Raw genomic sequence first — 20,768 nt, forward strand, 5'->3', positions numbered from 1 at the left:
AACTCCCTCACGAGCAAGCCACCATCATCTACATGCCAACAACAATCCAAAACTGTCACTTGCTAATCTGACTGAAATTAACACAATAATAATCGTGCTTAATTTGAGATCTTACTCAAAACTTTCTGTCCAATAAACCCCTCATCAACTATTCAAATATAATATATATATATAATCTCCTGCACGTGTTAACTTACGCGATTATGCGCACCTGCTGACGTGGTTATTTTACTTTGTCAGCATGACAAGTCTTTCACCCTGGGCCCCGCTGCAGAAATCCTAAACTCCTTCCCTTCATGATCTCTCTGTTTTGTGATAAATAAGTTGAATCAAATAATATTATATTATATTTTTATACTTCATAACCTTAGTTATGTACTAATTACTTGGTAATCACATAACCAAAGTTATATATGATAATTTGAATCAAACACATCCTTAATTGTAACAAAAGATGATCACTTTCACCTTGAGACTCATCCAAGATTATTCCACACGATCTAAAAGAGAAATAAATTACAAAAGAATTTGTCTAACACAGCGATCCTCTAATAAAGTGTTTTACCCACCCGTGCTAAGATCGATCCATGACGTATCATACCATACGCAGATACTACTAACGGTATCATCCATGGAGGCATGCACATGCATGGCTATTAATGAACTATCAATATCCATGCGTAGACTACATGCAAAGGCTGTCGCATGCACTCCGCATTAAATAACCATATTTGTACTTCATCTATCTTCCAAATCTATAGATATCTCTTCATGATGATGAGAAAAAGAGAAGCTATAGAGAGAGAGAGAGAGAGAGAGAGAGAGAGGTTATGTGAAGTCGAAGCAAATAGCTTCGCTTCACAACAAAACAATCTCTTTCTCTCTCTCGATATCGTTTTCTTTTTCCTTTTTTTCTTTTCTTCTTCTATTCCAACCCTAAATGATTACCTTGCGAGGGAAGATAGCTGAAAGGAGGGGAAAAAGGACGAGAACTGGAGTCAAAGACAAGTAGACCCACCCTTCACAGTAGTACCTGCTTCTCTCTCTCTCTCTCTCTCGCACGCACAGAGAACAATTATTTGGAGAGTTGATTCATTCATTATTCATCTATCTCGGAGTTGTTTCCTTCGTCGATCGACACGACATGCACCTAACGGAGGCTGATCATCTTTTCTCTTCTTCTCTTCTCCGTGTTGTAAGCAAAGCTCACAGTGCAGTGACCTGCCACATCGCCATTAACTTCTCTCTCTCTCTCTATCATTTCTTAATCCATCACCTTCCACTTAACTGTGAATATATATCCGATCGCCTTCTCCACCATATCAATTGCCAAAGTCGAAGAATGAGGAGGCCGGGCGACGCCCTGCCGACCGGCAATGACCTCATGATCAGCGGCGGCGGTAATAGTGGTAACAGGAACGACAGTTGCAAGCTGAGGAAAGGGCTGTGGTCGCCGGAGGAGGATGAGAAGCTGACGAACTACATGATGAGGAATGGGCAAGGGTGTTGGAGTGACGTCGCGAGGAATGCCGGGTTGCAGCGGTGCGGGAAGAGCTGCCGCCTCCGGTGGATCAACTACTTGCGCCCGGATCTCAAGCGCGGCACCTTCTCCGTCCAAGAAGAGGACCTCATTGTTCACCTCCACTCCATCCTCGGCAACAGGTCGTTTCATCTCTTCCTCTTCTATAACTCAATTCACCGATCGCTACTGCTCTATATATCCAAAACCATATATATTTATTTAATTTATCGATTAATTCCTAACGATCGATCGATGTTTCTGTAAATGTAGGTGGTCTCAAATTGCAGCTCGATTGCCAGGCCGCACCGACAACGAGATCAAGAACTTTTGGAACTCCACCATCAAGAAGAGGCTAAAGAACTCATCCGCATCCGTCTCGAGCAGCACTGGACCAGAACAGGAGATCAAATCAGCGACCGCCGGAAACCTTGGGAACACGATCGACGGGCATGACCAGCCGAGTCAGAGCATGTACATCGACTCCTTGTCCTCGTCCTCTTCCTCCTCGTCACTGCAAGGCCAACTTTGGTCGAGGGCCGACCACTGTGATCTACTCCCTCTTCCTGAGTTCAACTGGTGCAATGCTCCCAAAGTGGACCACGGCTCCTACTTCCATGAAGCCCCCACCAGTGTGGCTCATCAGGTTGCCATGGCCTACGGCACATACGGGTTTAGTAATGGGGTGCAAGGGATGATGGTGATGGAGGAAGGAGGAGGAGGAGGAGGAGGGCTCATGGCAGGATATGAAGATCTCTTTGTGCCTCCTCTTGATGGCAGTCGAGAGGAGAAGTGCAGCATGAATGATGGGGACAACATCGAAGGGAATTACATGGTGCAGCAAAGCAATGGTGATGGAGGTGGACTGGTGGTGAATTGGGAGGGTGGAGAAAGCAGCAGCATTAGAGTGGGGGAATGGGATCAGCTGGGAGACTTGATGAGAGATGTCTCTTTTCCTTTCCTTGATTTCCAAGCTGAATGATATTATGGACTCCATTAATCACTTCCACAGACAAACAGACGCATATAGAGATGCCCAAATACTTCAAATTGTAATCGATTTGAATTCTTTGAAGCTCATTTTTAATTGTGTAAACTATATACCCTATTATACTACACAGATGAAGTTATGTAAGATGGAAATGATATGTATGTTTGTTTTTTTTTTTTGTTTTTCTCGACTCTCTTTTCTCTCGTAGGAGCTATAATTACAGATTTCCACATGAAGGAAAGGTAGGTTGATTGAGATGCTTTTGTCCCTTTAAGTTGGGCCAACTGCATTAGCAGCGTCTCTGCTCTTTCTTTAAATTGTGACATGATCATTCCCATCATTGTGGTTGTTAGTAATAAAGCGTGGGGACGTCGAGGATGGACTTTGCATGGAATGTGATGTGGATTAAATATGATCGTAATTAATGAAGCAATTATGATGAGTTGGTTCGTGAGGAAGTTGGTGGAGGATGCATCATGATGCATGGTTTCTATTTATTAATGACCATTACACGGCCTTGCTAATGTAAAGACTGAAGAGAAAATTGATCTAAAATTATTGGGAAAACGAATGACACAACAACATGATCAACTAATTCCCCATGTCAAGGAAGGATGGCATACAATCTAATTTCAGTTGTTTTAAAGATAATTGAATAGAATCTTGTGGGTGCAAAATTGCATAGATTACAGGAGCAGCCATGTCCACGAAGAACATAGTACTGTTGGAAAATGATATGCCAAGGGTGGGTAATAAAGAGGGAGGAGGGTTCATCATGGAACCACGAGCAGAGTGTTTGGGAAAGCAGAAACTAAACCTTTTTGCTGGCTTCTGCATTTTTCTTCCGCTCGTGCAAAAGCTTAACCTTATCCTTTTTGCGTTCTTGACCGATCTGTCAGGAAGTGGAAAAGTTAGAAGCATATAATTTCCACAAAATTCATGTAATTTGTCTAGCCCGAGAAAACAAATACAAATAAAATGATGAAGCAACTAAGCGATGAGAACGCGTATGACACCAACGAAAGAAAATAAAATGCAGTACAGCTACCAACTTAGGGAGAAAAAAGTGGCATACAGAGAACAGGCAGCAAAGCGGCTGGTATTGATGCATGCTTAGCATTTGGGAACTTAAATTTTTGGCAGCTTATGAATGCCACACATGCAAGTCCTCTTATGAATTGTTAACATCATTAAAATAATACCTACTTGGATACAATTAATTTAATTAATTTTCTAAGAGTGATTGTGCATGTATCTGCATACAAAAATCATGTGTTTTCTTTGAAGATGATCCTGTTGTGATCGACATGGAAAGAATCTAATCGACCAGAACAGCTAGCCTTGTATTAGAAAGAATTGAATCATATGTTTAGAAAACATGTTCAGATTGGAAGTCAAGTTCTCCTATTCATTAACTGAAGCTGAATGCACCCCATTAAACAGATTAATTAAGAGAAGGAATTAGTACTGATATGAAGTGAATGATGACTAAGGTTGAATTTGAATAATAGTGCACGAAATGGGATATCAGAAAAAATTTAAAAGGTGAACAAACATACAACAGTCAATTGAAACCATCTAATTGGATGTAAATAAAATTTGAATCATGACAATTACCACATTTGGTTAATCTAAAAGATCTACTTGGTCTGCACAATCAAGCCAAAGCAAAGGAAACTAACTAGGAAACTTATGCAAGGGCCTTAAATGTCAAGAACAAAATTCCACGAGTGGCAAGTGGCAATCATCTACTTTCTTCACAGCTTAAAATTTTGAATTTACACAAGAGTTAAACAATGTAGACATAGCATTTTGTAATATGAACCAATTAAAGAGGCATACCTACGCAACCAACGAGCAAAACAAATCCTTTGTGAAAGCAGATGAAATGTATTTATAAAGGGTAGAAGCATATATGCAATAACACAAATCAGTACCTTCATTGCTTCGTAGAGTTTTCTCCTTTTACGTGACATTGTAACTTGTGAAAGGTCTTCTGGTCCCTCTGTTGGAGTAATAGTGTCTTCTTTGGCATTGTCAACTGTGTTATCCAGGTTCTTATTCTTCAGAGAAGAGTATGCTATTCCCTGAAGCTCCATATTCAATTCATCATGGTACTGCTTCTCAAGCATCATCAGCTGTAATAAACAGTATAAAAAACTCCAGCTTATATCATTCCTTAAATAGACATACTGTGGTGTTTCATAAACAAAAGACTATAATGCAAATACCTTCCGTTTTTTTTCAGCAGTTTCATTAGCTTCAGTCCTATCAACTATTCCTTCAACCAAAAGAGTTTGAGGATCATTTAGATCTTGATTTTCCAGACCTGGCATTGGCAACACTTTTTTTTTAGCTGCAGCTTGCAGGCGTTTGATTGTTTCTGCGTACTCAGGGACATATCCTTCAGCCTCATTGTCAACAAAAGGTGATAAATGTGGAGGTGGAATCCTGATAAGGATGGCAATTAATAGTCATTTCTTCACACAAATTAGTATAACAAGCAACATAGACAGGTCTATGAAGTTGACTTTGTAATTTTTGTCATGCAAAGCATTTCCAACTTAATAGAATTAATTAATTGCACTACTTCTTTCCTTAAAATTTAACAATGCATCCAAGCCCCTATTTCCTGAGTTTAGATCTTCTAGAACATTCCTTCTAGGGCAAGGCAATTTTCATAAACAAGTAAACAACGACCTTCCTCATGCATCTTGTGCTTCTACACCTCAATAAAGTGCAAAGAATGTAATTATTACTCCAACTCCTGTCATGAGAAGCTCTGTCATCTCCTATCCCTCTGGAAAAGAAGCTCTGCTTTTGCTGATCTCCTTCTTAGGTCAGAGATAAGGGACTGCTTGCCCCTTGTCATCTCAAACAAGATCAGTTGAAGCTACCCATGTCTAAAGATATCCCGTCTCTCAGCAATTCTCTTGAATATGGACTCCAGAAATTTCATCAATTTCCTTCACACATCATAGATCCTCATATTGATTCCTTTACTACACTTGATTCATTTCTTCTTCAGCAAAAGGTGGAATCCGCCACCCCAGCCGCCCCACACAGTCGGCCCCACGACCATCTGTGAGAAGGTAAATCGAGAAGCTGCAGTTGGCCACGACGGAGGAGGGCATTGTCTCGGCTTCGCCGAGATTCGACCCTTGCCCACTTCAGCAACTCATCGTAACTAACTCAACTATGCCCCGGGAGCTACTACGCTTGATTCATCATCATTCATCAGATGGGTTATGCCTCCATATACAACAATTCTGTCAGAGCAACAAATCTATTGGTGTTTTTCTCCTCCATAATTGAGTTGTTGCTTATCTCTCTTCATCTTAGTTTCACTTAATCCATTCTCACTATATCCTCTCTCATTAACAATATGTTGATTTAAGATCGAAGAAATCATTGGTTCCATGCTTCATCATGTCTATGTAACAGACTGAATATAGTGTTAAGCCCCAACAATGGGGATTTTAGGATTATAATTTTATTCGCTCCTACATATTTGTTTTGTATCTCTTGATCCATAGTGATGCAATATTTCTGCCATCAGTTATTTTAGATTTATAATTTTTTGACTCCTACATATTTGTTTTATGTCTCTAAAATCATCAATTATTTTTATAAAATATTGCACATTGTATTGAATAATTTGGTAAATGTGATAATTTATAGTGACAATATTCCTTGGGTTGGCTATATAGGATGAGAATATAATTATAATAAATTAGTTGCTGCTTTTGAATTGCAAGTGATAACGTGATTAGAAAGAAAGAGATTAAACTACAAAAATGAATATTGAGTTGCATTGTGAGATTTTTTCAATTTTAGTTTCATGGGAAATTGAAAGTTAAAAGCAAACAGATTTTGGGCCCCATCCACAATTCAGACCAAATCAGAGAGGGAATCTGGAAATCCTTTTTTTCCTACAATCATCAGTGCCTAATGGTGTCAGGATCCAAATAACTCAGGTTACTGTTCCATGGCACCACCAGTCAAACATGTAGACCTCAACAGAAGCATAGTAGACTAATGATTAATACCATGTCAGAGGGCATTTGTTAAAGGCACATGGTGTACACATGATACATTAGTAGTCATTAAGATATCTCTTTCCAGACAACCAGAAAAGCTAGACATTGGATCAAGATCTTAACCCTTGAAAATCAATGAGCTATACCTAATCTCTAGTACAAAAATATTGGCACTTAAGCATCTTAGCAGACTAATTAAGTATAGAAAGAATAGAACTTCAACAATATACAATCTAATATTGCACTGAAAAAATGCATAATAACAAAAGCTCAAGAGAGAAAATTAAGCGAAAGAATAATACATTAAAAATCTAAAAAATGAAATGCAACTAAAGTAAAACTGAAGTTTTACCTCCCAACTAAATAATCTTCTGTAGGTAATATAATACGAGCATTGATACAATCAAAGATCCATTGTGGTTGCACATATTCTCGAGAAAGAAATATGTGTCCTTGTGTTGGTCTATCAACAATCTGGACAAATGCAAAGCAGAAATTTACACAAGAACAGTGATGGCACGACCAAAAAGCCATTGAAGGAGATAATTAAAAAAACAATTTGGAAATGCACATGCATAATTTGTTGAGTATTTCAAAAAAAAGTGAAATGGTGATTGAACTTGCAGCACAACTGCAATAAATAGTGCTCCAATAGAAGCACTCATCGATCATAGCCTATGAAAAACCACACTCTGACATTCCAGAGATATAGCTTCCAACTCTCTTTTTTTTCGAAAATTGAAGGATATATATGAAACTCCAAGCTGCAGTTTTCTTTTATTATAGTGGGGGCAGGTCTGCCAGTGATTCTATAATGGATGAACTTGGCAAGCGTAACAGAACAAACAAATTGGAGAGGTCAGGTAAGTCTATCAAACCCAGTGCCAGACAATGCGACAAATTAAAGTCACTGAGCAGTAGGACTGGACAAATGAATCAGATGGATCTGGGTTAGATAGATTGGGGTGAGTGGGTTAGATAGACTGGTCAAATTGGCTTAACAAGTGGATCATAAGTACCGAGATTGAACCCAACAAATTGGACAGGCCAATCAAATTGCACGGAAAGTACTGAGTGTGTCAATAGACAAAGGGCATGGAGATTAGAGTGCCCAAGTTAACCTAGTGTGTCAAAGGAGCCAAATGAACTGAGTGGGAAGGACTGAAAAATATGTACAAGTAGAGCAGGCTACACAATTTGTAAACAACCAAACAAGCAAGATGATCAAAAGGTCAAATGAACAGAACAAACCAAATAGACAAGATGAATCAAATGATACTGAATGACCAGATAGGTTTGATGGCTGGATGGTTTTTAGGCTGAATGAACATAAAAAAATTGATTTGTACAATTTAGTGCTTGGTCCAGAAAAAAAAATCAGTTCAGCAAATGGTCATGATTTGGTGACTCAAAGTCAAGACCAAATTCATCAAAACATAACCATATAAAGGTCAGCTTTTGGGTCAACAAACAACTCACTAATGATTAATAAAATGAAATATCCATTATTGAGATTAGGATAAGATGTCATAAAGAACTAACTGCTGGATGGTCTATATAAAGTAAACTGGTTAGCTGAAACACAAGTGAATGGATAGAGAAAAAACTATTTGTACAATTAGTGCCTTAACTGGGAAAAAAGCTTGTTCAGCAACTGATCATGGGTTTTTGATCCAATAAGGAAGATTGCTTCAAAATGGTCAACACATAACTAGGTAAAAGATCAGGTTTTGGGTCATCAAACAACTCCAATGAAAAATCAACATGAAAGGTCCAATACAGTGACTAGGTTAAGATGACATAGAAGCATGATATCATTCTTTAGAAAAGAGAGGCATTCCTTCTTTGTTGGTTATATCCATGGTTGTAAAAATTGGTATGAGCAATCAAAATCCAAATATAAAGGGGATATTAAAGCTATATGACCAATCAGTTTGAATTAATAGAAAAATAAAAAATTAATAAGCTTGTTTATGTATGAGTTAATAAACATATGCGGAAAAATTCCTTAAAAATGTTCACGTAAAAAATTAAAATAATTAAAGTTGGTCAAAACATAACAAGGTAAAACCCGTGGTTTTAACTTGATTATGTTATGATTGGGTTTTGCATCACCAAACAATTCTAATGAATAATCAATGTGAAAGATCCATTATAGTGCTAGGAAATATCGCCATAGTTCCATATGAAACATTCCTTTTTTGTTGGTTATATCCATGGTCGTCAAAATTAGTAACAGTTTTCAACAATCAAAATCTCCAAGTGAATATCAATTTGATAGGATCAGTCAGTTTGAACTTTGAATGGATAACAAAAAAGAAACAAAAAAATAGACTTATTTATGTATGAAAATTAAGAATGTTAATGCAGAAAATTAAGAAATTTAAAGTATGAATCTTTACTTTTAATAAAAGAATTTATTCAAACATAAAAACGTCTTTCTTATTCTCCATAAATTTCTACAGTTTCAATGTGTTTTCATTTTCTTTATTCTCGCTTAGTGCTTTTTTAAGATCTCAAATCTGCAATCAGAAAAATAATATATTATTAATATTCAAACTAAATGATATCATATTATTAATGATTAATAATCAAGACTACTGATATACATTTATATTTGGATTGAATTATTATTCTATATTATTAATATAATTATATTAATAAACAATAAAGAAACAAGAATCAAAATATTATTAGCATTAGTAATTAAATAATGATATATTATTAGCTAAAATCATAATCAAGACTGTTATTAATATTTAAATAATATAAAAAACAAAAATCAAATTACTATTACCATTAGTTACCACAATATCAAAATCATAAAAATTGATAATACATTATCAGCAAAAATGATAATCAATACTGTAATTAAAATTAAGTTGATATTTCTTAAGTTAATATCAATGTTTCTTATTAACTTGTGGCTCACAATCAACAATCTTCCATCTCACACCTAACTATTAATCACCTCTATGCTCCATGGATGGAACACAAACAAACACTCCTCCCTCGCAAAGAAAGTCTGTGTATGCCATTCACCAAGGCCAACCGAGCGAGAATAAAGTTCAATTCTCAATAGTGTGCAATCTCCTCTTTCTCCTCTTTTATGTTAGATTTATTCCCCCTTACACTTTTCAAATACTGTACTTCTCCTAACCATTCCATGGATATTCTGACTGCCTAAGAGGATGCACTACAGATAGCAAATTTCTGGAAAAGAAGAATGGATCCACAGAAACTATATTCATCCAAACCTAGTCTAGGTGATGGTTATATCATCAAAATTATATGACTTCAGAAGGCCAGCGCCAGCTGATATGCTGACTAAAAATTGAAACAACATACATAAAAATTAATCAAGTGGTGGTTATATTTGCAACTCTGTTAAACAATTCCAGATAGGATCCACATCTATTTTACGTACAGAATAATCAATGGCAAGTTTTCAAGATCATAGTACAACATGTTGAGCATTGAATTAGTGACAAACAAAGCTTTTTACCTGATGGGTAATTCCATCATCTGATTCCCTAAAAGGAGAGCCATCACCCTCCCATGAAACAACTCCACCAAAAGCAGGAATTACAAAAAGTAGTGCCTCTCTTGGAACCTATGGAACAACAATTAAGGTAAGACACAGAGATAGTTGGTGAAAAAACAAATTAAAACAATATTCAGTCTGTAAAAGAGGAAATGAACCAAATGTGACCTTCACACAGTCAAATAAGCATAACCACCTACGATCCATATTCCAATGAAGATGGAATTTTACAATATCATACCATGAAATATTGTCCCAAGTCCCCATAAATGCAGAAACTAAGTGACAATCTCACCTCCCGACTTAAGAAGAATTTGAAGTTTTTAAAAAGATTTTTGCATTCTTTTGTTTCCGCATCAGTGTCTTCATCTTCTGCTTTAGAATCTTCCACCAGATGCATTAATGCACCAGGCTCATTGGTTGGAAGCTGATGTTGCAGTTGTGCAAGTCTAAGCTCTGATTCTTCAGTTCGTATATCTAACTTCTCCATCCCAGGTTGACCATCTTCACCAGAAGTAATTGGTAGAGAATCCACAGATGCCGTTCCAGGTTGAGCAGCTATATAGCGGCACAAAGCATACAGTTCTTCACATAAAAACAACGCAGTTAATGCTTAGTGATGAGTGATCAAACAAAAGAATAGAAACTCAATTGAAGTGTGAGAGAGAAAATAGAACATTGGAACATGATTATATGATCAACTCCAGTCTGACAGACATTGAAGAGATTAAAGAATAGATTAAACTGAAGGCACCATCATTAAAGGATTTACCAGCTGCTATAGCTTCTAGTAGAGGGTCCAGGATAGGAGGATATTTGACATTTATGGAATGATAGAGCTTGAAATTTACAAAACCTAAAAGTGTCTGCATAAAAAAGAAATTAATAGACAGAAAGGGAAATTGAGCATAACAAACAAGAAATAATGTGAAAAAAAACAAAATATATCTATTGTAGCGATGGGTAGTTACTCATATTGGTCACCAGATCTTATAAGTCAATGAAAATAAGAGAATTGACATGTCAACAAGCTAACTTCCAGGTTAAAGATAAATAGTAAGAGAAAGAAAAGATGGAAAGAAAATAAAAGCAAACTACTGGACCTGACTTAAGAAAACTAACAGCTATTTGAGAGGTGCATGTTTAAGACCACGTTCTACCCATTTACTTATTAATTCTGTAGATTTAATATCCACAGAATATCTACTTTTCAGCATAGCCCTGATGACATGATACTACACTAAGCATAAGAAATAAAAACGTAAATATGTATAACCTCATAGAATTCCAGAAAAGTGATCATGACATTGAAGTCGACATCATCAGTCAAAACTTGTTGTAAAGCATGCGGAGTTAGCCATGTGATCTTCTGACCTTCGACCTCGGCCTGTGACATCCAGAATCTATGTGTTGGAAATATGTATAAACTCAAAAAAGATCCTCTGAATTGCACGATAAATCTACATGATGACTCACCTGGTAATAAATGCCTTTCACTGATATAAATGTCTTTCTAAGACTATGAGTCCGTGATATGTATGCTTGCCATTCATGACTTAACCTAATTAGCATATGAAAAGAAATTTCTTCGTGATTCATGTTATAAAATTGCAGACTTAGAAAATATATATATGCAATCGTGATAAAAGGGCAAAATTTTGAATAAACCAAAGTGTATCAAAGCCATTTTATTTTAATGTACTACTATTTCAACTAAGATATGTAAGGATCATTTACTTTTAAAAAACATATTTAGATCAATTATGACAAGTTCTATTAATCATTCTGAATTTGTAATGTCTAGATGGGGCATGCTTCAGAGATAATAGCCAAGCCTAGATGACAGTGGGCATTTCAGCCTATTTTTCTATTGCAATTTTTTTCTTACTAATTCCACAAGATAATTCTGCATCACAAGTAATAAAATCAACAATTTATCATAATTGTCCTTAATTCGTCCTTCCCATTTTTGTCACAAGGAGTTGAAAATCAACCCACAACAATCTCTGAGATTCTAGACAACTAGATTGTTATATCCAACAAACAGAATACCTCTGCAATGCATGAGCTGATTGGATGATCCAGTTTCAGCTAAACATCTATCTAAATGCTTCAACATGCTAGGAAATTTAATTCCATAGCTGACTTTGCAGACAATTACATTGGAAGGCCAACTAAAACTTTGAACTGAAAAGAACATATAAAGCAAAATAAAAGTGACTGATTTACCTTAAAAGTTTCCTTGAATAATTTCAGAATTTACTAAATATTTGCCATCTAGCACTAAATTCGTCAAGTGCGGGGCTGAGGGCAAGGTTCTAAATAGTAAATATAGGCAAAAGATGAACTAGGAAAAAACAAGAAGGCTAATTTCCAAGAAGAAATTTGAACCAATGTTATCTTCACTACAACATCAAAAATCCCAATCAGCTATTTATGCATTATAATATAAAATAAATAATACAAACCTGTCAAGGGTGATAGGAAGGTGGATCATGCTAGTGAATTAAAAAGCTCAAAAACAGTTAATGGCCCCAGTAGCAGAGTATATTTATAATGCATTAAATGACTTAAAGTGCAGACCTTCGACAATTATGAATACGCTCCACCTGAATCCGTTCACCCTCAGCAGCAGGCAAAGCAGCAAAAAGATGAACCATGGTAAGACAATCATCGAGGTCTCTGAGTGCATCAATGAAAGTAGGGTACCTAATACCACCAGGGACTGTAAATAAGTACTTATTATTTGTTCCCTGGAAATATGTTATAAATTGGTAGTTCAAAACCTTTCTGAGATAAGCCTATCTAGCTTATATGTTGGTGCACGGTCCAGCAATCTATCTTCGAGGTCCTTGTTTTTCCGTGCCTTAGCTTTTTTAACCTTCTTAGCATGAGCCTTTATGTCCCTGGATCATAATTAAAACACAATATAAATAAAATATATCAATGTATAACACTTCAAGCAAAAGCTAGTGTCAACAAATTCAGCACCTCACCGACCAAGAATCAAATCTTCCAATATAGTTAAAAAGTAAAATAAGCACTCAGACAGAGTATAACAGCTAAATAATGTAACAAATAGAAAAGCGCCTGTACTATCACAGGAAGAGAGGCAACGATAGACAACGTTGCATGTAACATGATGTAGAACCAGCTAAGGTGGATTAGGAATCATGGATCGCATTGATGCTGAACTTTCTTAATGGCAACATTATCAATCAAGCTAACAGTTTATTCACCTTCTACCTTCTTTTCCCAAAGTGTTGCTGCCTTAGCTTTCTATATAGTTATTCTCAGCGATGTAAATAATTTTACCTGAACTTCTGAAGTAGAGGCTCGTGGAAGAGGAACATGATATCCTTCATGTGATAGTAAGTCTTGTGGTTCCCCTCCACCTTCCTTTTTGGATCCCGCGGAAATATACCTTTTAGAATGCATAACCTCCTGAAGGCGAAGCAAAGTAAGGATTAGAATATACTAACCATATCCCAAACGTAAATGAGCCGTCAAAACCCGCCTTACCTGAAAATGGCTAGAGAAACTTGTAAATAGTTGACCGCCCTCGTTCTTGTGATGTACTTCGCTGCATTTCCTTCTTTCTTCTTGCCCTAAATCCAGAGAAAATAGAACGATGAGCAATGATTACAGATTTGACGCAGAAGGAGAGAGAGATAGAGAGATCGCCGATGGGTTACCGCAGGCCTGTGGTGCTTCGGCATCTCGGCAGAGATTGATACGGAAGGGAAGAGTGTTTTGCCTCCTCCGCTGCCGCCGCCGTCGCCGGGTTGTGGTCGGCTTGCACGAGAAGGGCACGAACCAAGAGGGAAAGATGAGAGACTGAGCGAGGGTTTTATGCTTCAGGGCAATGCTACTAATTGGGCCTTACTTTTAGGCCCATCAGCATCGGTGCCCGTTCCGGACTCGAGGCGGCGCTGCAATCTGGCTCTGAGCGCGCTGTCAAATCCGGTCGAACTCGAGTCCTAAGCCAATTCGTCGTCTGCTATTGGACTTTGGAAGAGGGACCCACATAAATTGTTTATTATAATATTTTAGGGTTTATGGTTTTAGTTGATGGATCGGGATGCACAAGCGTTGGAACCCTAGTTAAATCTCCAACGCAACACGGCTAACTCCGGCGGCCATGGCGCACCGTCGCCTCGCTTCTGCTGCCCCCCGCCACCTCAAGTCTCTTGTTTCCTCTTCATCTATCTCCTCTCGATCCTACATCTCTGAGATGCGCCACTCCGCCTTCAGGGAGAAACTCCTCCGTATCCTCCGCACCGAGATTGCATACGAGGGTGAGTCGCGACCGGCCCTTTCTCCGGCTGTAGATTTCGGGCCTTTTAATGTAGACGATCGTCCCGGCGAGAAGTGGATCCAGCTTCGACGGAGCTACGGCCCGGAGGATATCAAAATCGACGCTACCATGTTCGATGGTGCTGCTCCATCCACTCGCTCGGCTGCGGCTGCAGGGGCTGCGGACCCCAGCGACGCCCGCCTCCACATCAGCCTCATGGTCGAGGTATCGAAGGGCGATGCATCCGAGTCCGTCCTCCAGTTCTCTTGCTCGGCGTGGCCTGACGATCTTGAGGTGGATAACTTCTTTCCTGTCCGCCACTGCAATGTTGCACTTAAGCAGTATACGGGCCCTAATTTCAGGTAACGAAAAAAAATTGGTTTTTTTGCCCAAACTTATGGTTAGTTATTGAAGGAGATTATTTAATGGTGTTTGTAGTGAGTTGGATGAAGAGATGCAAGATGCTGTTCGGGAGTACCTGGAGAAGAGAGGGGTTAACGAGGAACTTGCAGTGTTTTTGCATGGTTATATGGCTAACAAAGACAGGACTGAGCTACTTCGGTGGCTGAGTAACATTGAGACTTATGTCAAAAAACAGTGAGCCTTACTGTTTCTTTATGTTTAGGTTTTGCCCTCTTTTGTTGGCACGTAATACATCTCATGATTCATGATCTTCTCATCAATTTGAGTTATTGTTATCCTGTGTACTTGTGAATATAATTATCAAATTGATTGTTACTATTTTGTCTGAGGCTCAGAACCCAGAAGTGCTTTATGTGATGATACTAGCATTGATTTTTGTTTTCATGATATTTATGTCATATCCTTCATTCTCCTTTTCCAATTTTTCTTCACATTGCTTGCCAAACACTTATGTATCATGAACTTCTCCTTATTCATCACGTTTGTTTGAAATAGTATTCCTTTGCAAGTGAGACCATAAATGATCATTCATGTTTAAACTAATATTTCTTACTGAGCGAAATCATAAAAGAGTTTAGTTCATGCTGTTTAGGTCGTCCTGATAGTCACAATTCCAAAAGGAAAGTGATCCAATCCCTCCTTATGGTGTCTTAGCATTATGTGTGCACATTTTGTAAATTCGCAGTGGTATTGTTTTGATTACATGCTTCATGAGTTCATGGCTGGTACTACTATTTCCTAACTGAAAAAATGCAAACTGTTTGACCAGCCAAGACGTTTACTTTCCTATAATCAACAATAATTACCAAGTTTTTTCCTTGTATCCTCTGCGATTACTAACATCATTATAGAAAAGTGTTTATTGTTTAAATATTACGGAGCAAATTGTTTGACTACCATAGTCTTGTTTCTTCCTATTATTATTTCTTTTATTCAACAATCTTATTGATCTATTCTAAATGCTATTGAGGCACTCACCACAACAAGTTCATAACCAAATATTCAAAGTCCCTCTTCATCGTAAATTGGGTTGGCTTATATATTCCTCCACCAACACAATATGTTATATGATGAATCATAGAAACAATGGCTTTCTTGTTCTAGTGTCTTTGCCTTAGTGTTTTGGTGGAAGTCTATTTTCAGTATTTACTAATCCAAATTCACCATTATGCCATGTGATTTAAGTTTCTTTTGCTTTAAACAAGGATATTCAATCAAAGCAAAATCTTAATCAGTCATAAACATCTCATGGTTTGGCTGAGGCAACAATCAATTTTGTCATATATGGTTTATCTTAAAGTATGTACCATAAGCATGAACCATAAGCCAGTCTATCTAAATGCTAGAAGCAAATCATAGTTGAAACAGTTGGAAATTGATCTCTTTGTTTAAGTGTGTAAGACTGCAATTTGTTTATACATGAAAAAACTTTCCACAGGCATATATGAAGTTATTCCCCTCAAGGATGTAAACTGAAAACTACTTTCTATTGTCGATTTAAATCTTCATGTCTTGATCTATAAATGCTCTTGAAGTGGCAAAGTTTCTGTTAATGCCTCTTTATTGCTTATAATTATCTGTTAATTCGATTTATCTATGCAATTGATCTATTTGATTAGTGTCCCTCATCAGCTAATACATTTGTGCGATTGATCCATCAACTCTTGACCTCCTTCATTATGGTGCTTGTCGATCATGTTTATTAGTGGTGCCATCAACATCATGGATAGGAAAGTGAAAATGACATTATATTTTTTTTATCACATTTTTCTCAAACTGACCCAAGTTCATCAGACTGTAGATCTTATCGAGTATTAATTATGTTGAATTTGAAAGATCAACAAAGTTTCATACCTACTCGAATGTCGTCTTCTCACCGAACATAAGAACTCGCAATGGATCGTATCAGACAAATTCAAGAGGGAGATGTTTTGTTAGCCACAAAAATACTGTTCGATTATGTATTCCATTCCAATGAAGTGCCCAACTCCGTAGTTAATGCTCACATGGCCGCCCCACTCTCCCTGTCATGCATCTTCTTCATCCTCCTCCGCCATTAATAAGGCCGGTGAGGCACTTGCTCGCCTTCATCCTCCTCCTCTTCCTCGATCGGACCGTCGAATTGATGAGAAGATTCGTATGGGGAAGAAGCTGAGCTTGACCTCCTTCCTGTTCAAGCCGAGCGCGAAGGAGTATGCTGCAGATCGCCGCTCGTCTTCCTCGTGGCCGTGGCTCTCTTGCTCCGCCGCCCGGACCGACTCCTTCCGCTGCTTGGACTCGGCGGAGTCGTGCTTCACCCGCTCGTCGGGGGAACCGGAGAGCTTCTCGACGGTGTCGGAGTTCTCGGCCGGAGCCTCGCCGGAGACGGTGGTGCGGGGGCTGCGGCGGTCGGCGGGCCGGCTTCTCTTCGAACCCAGCTGCCGCGCCGGCTCCAGGTCGCTGCTGGAGGAGGCCGTGAAGGCCGCCGAGGTGCCGCCCTTCGACGGCGCGGTGGCCGTGGCGGTGGAAACAGAGGACCCGTACCGCGACTTCCGGCTGTCGATGGAGGAGATGGTGACGGCGCACGGGGTCAGGGACCGGGAGAGGCTCTGGGAGCTGCTGGTATGGTATCTGATGGTCAACCGCGAGAAGACCCACGGCCTCATCGTCGGCGCCTTTGCTGATCTCCTCGCCGGGCTCGCTTCCTCGTCGTCATCCTCCAATAATTCGGAGGAAAATAGTGAGGAAGCAACCGCATCCAGTTAATTACTTGTCTCCGTGACGTAGAATTTATCTACGGCTTAATTTTTTTTATTTCTAAATATCAATGGAGAAGGAATGTGTGTGTATTTTTTTTATAATTTAAATATTTAAATTTTACTCGATTAATTTTGTAGGCAGTCTTCATCTATCGTACTTAAAAAGTGGCATTTATCTCTATTAAAATTAGAATTTTGATATTTTTATTTGTTTTTCTAAATAATATACTATTATATTATGTGTATCTATGTATTTGGATAGTAGGAAGGATTGTAGGCGTAGTTGTGCATGAGGTGGTTAATGAGCAACTCTGTTTTGGAGCAGAGCATGACCATCGCTAAGCTTGTTTTTTTTTATAATTTAATTTCGATGACATATATGCAATCCTCGATTAATTTTGAAGATAATTATGCATCCCTCCGCACTTAATGTTTTATGATTGTCCCACGAAAGGAATTAATTATCAGTGTGTCTTAATAATAGTCGCTACATTTCTCATGTGTTTGTTGCAAGTTGATGAATCACATCAAACCACTGGCCTCGTTTCCTGATATTATCAGTAATAGAGCTGTAAATTTGAATTAAATATATCGGATTGATTTATCCTATTAAATAATTTAAATAGGTCAGATTAAAATTTTATCAATTTATTTTAAAGTGAGTTCAGGTAGATCGGCTGATCTAGGCCCGTGGCCCACGTAGGTCAGCACGTGACCCGCATGAGTTGGCCCACGAATTAAAAAAAAATTATTTTTTCTTTAAAATTTAATGAAATAATAAACTTGATCAATCACTTGTTTAAACTGTAATCCAAATTTAAAAATTTTAATATTTTTATATTTTTTGACAAGTCCATAGATTGGTCCGTCTAACTCGTAACTCGTCTTAAGTTGAGTTAGGTTGAAAATTTTTCAACCCATCAAATTAGTGAGCCGCCCCCCCCCCCCCCCCCCCCCCCCCCCCCCCCCCCCACTAAAGAAGGTTTTAATATTGAAATAACTAAAAAATATTAAAACAAAAGAAAAAGATTCTAAAAATTATAACTAACGAAGGTTTTAATATTAATGAGTGGCCAAAAATTATAAAAACAAAAGAAATATAAGTGTCATAAAATAAACGAAGGTTTTAATATTGAAATAACTAAAAATTATATGAGTTTAATTCTTTTATATTTTAATATAAGAAGATTATTTTAATTTTTTATATTGTAAGAAGATACTGAGATAACTTAAATAAATATAAATTTATCAATTTTAAAAAATAATAATAATAACTTTGAATCGTAGATGAAAAAAATTTTGAGTCTCGACTCTCTATTAAACAAAATAAATGTAAATAGTTAAAAAAAATAAATTATATCATCAATTTATCATCTATTAACCGGGATGGAATTAGAAATTTCATATTAAGAAGACGAAAGATATATATTTACGTTGAGGAGGTGGTCACGTCGTCACTCTCTACTTACCGCCTCATTCCTATACCCCTACACCTTCTACACTAAAAAAAATTGAAAGAGGGGCCCTAGGCTCTGTCCCGACCTATCAATATCACCACATAGTCATCCACCACATCACAATATATTTAAAAATTTTAAAATCTATTTTATATTACTATCTATAATTTAAAAGGAATTTTTTTCTCAAGTTCTCTATATACTTAGATATTAGATTATTTATGTTTAAAAAAAATTAAATTAATTTATTAAATATATAACTAATCTATAATATTATTTGGGAGGCCTTCCTAATGGTTGTGAATAATGAATCTGAAGGGGTGACTGGATAGGAAAAGCTAAATGTATATATAATTTATATGTTATAATAATTTATAACATATAAATTATTAAATTATATATATATATTTATATATAATTAATTCAAATACTTTCAATTCAATTCCAGAAATATTAACACATTATACGTACGTAAATAATTAAACAATTATAAACTTAATTGTTTAAAATGAAAAATAAATAGTGATGACCGGTAAGTTTAAAATTTAAAATATGGCGGTAATTAATTAAAATTAAAAACCGCATGTGTAATATTTTTTTAATTTGGCCCTAAAATCAAATATATATAAATAGATGCGGTAACAACTTATTTGATCTCGTTTCTTTTCTTGGGAGTTAAACTATTCCTCCTCCTTCCAGTTCTTTCTCGATTACCGCGGCTACAGCGAAGGACTCGTTCAGCTTCATGCCTTCGGCGTCCAGATCATGCAGTATTAATTGCATATCCTGAACTTGGGATGCGACGCTCTTAGAATCCACCATCTTGAAATCCAGAAACCGGCCGACGATGAATTTCTTCGACCCGGCATTCTCGGTCTTGTATTTCTTCTCAAGTGATTCCCATAGAGATTTTGCCGTCTCCAATGAACTATACACGTTATAGAACGTGTTGTCCAGGCGTTGAGAATATGGTTGCGGCAGGAAATCCTCCGTGAGACCACGCATCGCAAGCAGCCTTACTACCTTCCGTAGCGGCTGGCGGGTCTTCGCGCAAAAACCGTACAAGGTTTAGCGTCGTTAGATAGAACAACATCTTCTGTTGCCATCTCTTGAAGTCGGCTCCGTTGAATTTCTCCGGCTTCTCTCCGTGCGGAATTGATGTCGGCGGCATGGCGGTTGGAACGGCCGTCGGAACGGTCGTCGGAACGTCGTTGGTAGCCATATCAGATTGCACAAATTATCGTTTACGACTGTTGTTACCGGTAGCTCCGGGAGTACGCAAACTGATATGTATCGTCGAGGCTAGTGTTAGACACTATCTCCGTAAACGATATTGCTCCGCTACTGGTGCTAACGGATAGCAGCAACTCGTTTCCAAGATACAACGACGATCGTCTCGGAATAGCAGCACTCCAAATTCCGAGACCAGCGAACCTTCTCGTAGACTTCTTGGACTCTTGAACTCACAAGATGAGATGAATGCTCAAGAGAGAGGAGAGAATCGATGAATTGGATGAGTTTTCCACCATCTGGAGGGTTCTATTTATACTAATCAAAGAGGTTTGAAGAGAGGATGTGTTCTTTGGGCTGGATCGATCTGGATCGTCCAATTTGAAGGGTTGTAACCCTTCACACAGCCCACTCGAATCTCATCCATCAGATCTGAGGGACACAACCCTCAGATCTCGCTTATTACCATCAGCCATCGGATCTGGATCCATTCACTCCGACGCTTCAGATCAAGTCTCTTCCCAAGCGG

The 20,768-nt window shown here is 37.8% G+C and overlaps 4 protein-coding genes across 4 annotated transcripts; 3 read left to right on the plus strand and 1 right to left on the minus strand.

Annotated features, from left to right (window-relative positions):
• The first annotated feature begins 1,342 nt into the window (after positions 1-1,342).
• On the plus strand, positions 1,343-2,501 carry LOC141845679 (transcription factor MYB83-like). Its single transcript, XM_074733732.1, has 2 exons — positions 1,343-1,662; positions 1,793-2,501. The coding sequence occupies exons 1-2, from the start codon at positions 1,343-1,345 to the stop codon at positions 2,499-2,501; spliced, it is 1,029 nt and encodes a 342-aa protein (XP_074589833.1).
• Positions 2,502-3,081: 580 nt separating this feature from the next.
• Positions 3,082-13,900, minus strand: LOC141844716 (pescadillo homolog). Its single transcript, XM_074732711.1, has 14 exons — positions 13,790-13,900; positions 13,617-13,702; positions 13,410-13,538; positions 12,881-13,000; positions 12,678-12,803; positions 11,571-11,655; positions 11,371-11,481; positions 10,867-10,960; positions 10,390-10,679; positions 10,056-10,163; positions 6,903-7,024; positions 4,742-4,961; positions 4,448-4,648; positions 3,082-3,402 (listed from the first exon to the last, which is right to left on the minus strand). Exons 1-14 carry the CDS (start codon positions 13,811-13,813, stop codon positions 3,322-3,324), a joined length of 1,797 nt encoding a protein of 598 aa, XP_074588812.1. The 5' UTR covers positions 13,814-13,900; the 3' UTR covers positions 3,082-3,321.
• A 287-nt stretch (positions 13,901-14,187) lies between these two features.
• On the plus strand, positions 14,188-15,139 carry LOC141844671 (uncharacterized protein At2g39795, mitochondrial-like). Its single transcript, XM_074732672.1, has 2 exons — positions 14,188-14,753; positions 14,830-15,139. The coding sequence occupies exons 1-2, from the start codon at positions 14,236-14,238 to the stop codon at positions 14,990-14,992; spliced, it is 681 nt and encodes a 226-aa protein (XP_074588773.1). The 5' UTR covers positions 14,188-14,235; the 3' UTR covers positions 14,993-15,139.
• A 1,575-nt stretch (positions 15,140-16,714) lies between these two features.
• Positions 16,715-17,682, plus strand: LOC141844668 (transcription repressor OFP13-like). The gene has a single exon (XM_074732671.1). The coding sequence runs from the start codon at positions 16,813-16,815 to the stop codon at positions 17,557-17,559; it is 747 nt and encodes a 248-aa protein (XP_074588772.1). The 5' UTR covers positions 16,715-16,812; the 3' UTR covers positions 17,560-17,682.
• Positions 17,683-20,768: the final 3,086 nt, after the last annotated feature.

Source organism: Curcuma longa, chromosome 14 (genome assembly GCF_044706935.1).
Source record: "Curcuma longa cultivar G26 ecotype Majalengka, Jawa Barat chromosome 14, ITB_CL_G26_1.1, whole genome shotgun sequence".
Lineage (NCBI taxonomy): Eukaryota > Viridiplantae > Streptophyta > Magnoliopsida > Zingiberales > Zingiberaceae > Curcuma > Curcuma longa.

Coding starts and splice junctions, on each gene's coding strand:
- LOC141844671 (XM_074732672.1), top strand. CDS start 14,236: ATGGCGCACCGTCGCCTCGCTTCTGCTGCCCCCCGCCACCTCAAGTCT. Junction 14,754..14,829: donor TATACGGGCCCTAATTTCAG/GTAACGAAAAAA, acceptor TGGTGTTTGTAG/TGAGTTGGATGAAGAGATGC.
- LOC141844716 (XM_074732711.1), bottom strand. CDS start 13,813: ATGCCGAAGCACCACAGGCCTGCG. Junction 13,703..13,789: donor CGAAGCACCACAGGCCTGCG/GTAACCCATCGG, acceptor CTCTGGATTTAG/GGCAAGAAGAAAGAAGGAAA. Junction 4,962..6,902: donor GAAGATTATTTAGTTGGGAG/GTAAAACTTCAG, acceptor CATCCTTATCAG/GATTCCACCTCCACATTTAT.
- LOC141844668 (XM_074732671.1), top strand. CDS start 16,813: ATGCTCACATGGCCGCCCCACTCTCCCTGTCATGCATCTTCTTCATCC.
- LOC141845679 (XM_074733732.1), top strand. CDS start 1,343: ATGAGGAGGCCGGGCGACGCCCTGCCGACCGGCAATGACCTCATGATC. Junction 1,663..1,792: donor CACTCCATCCTCGGCAACAG/GTCGTTTCATCT, acceptor CTGTAAATGTAG/GTGGTCTCAAATTGCAGCTC.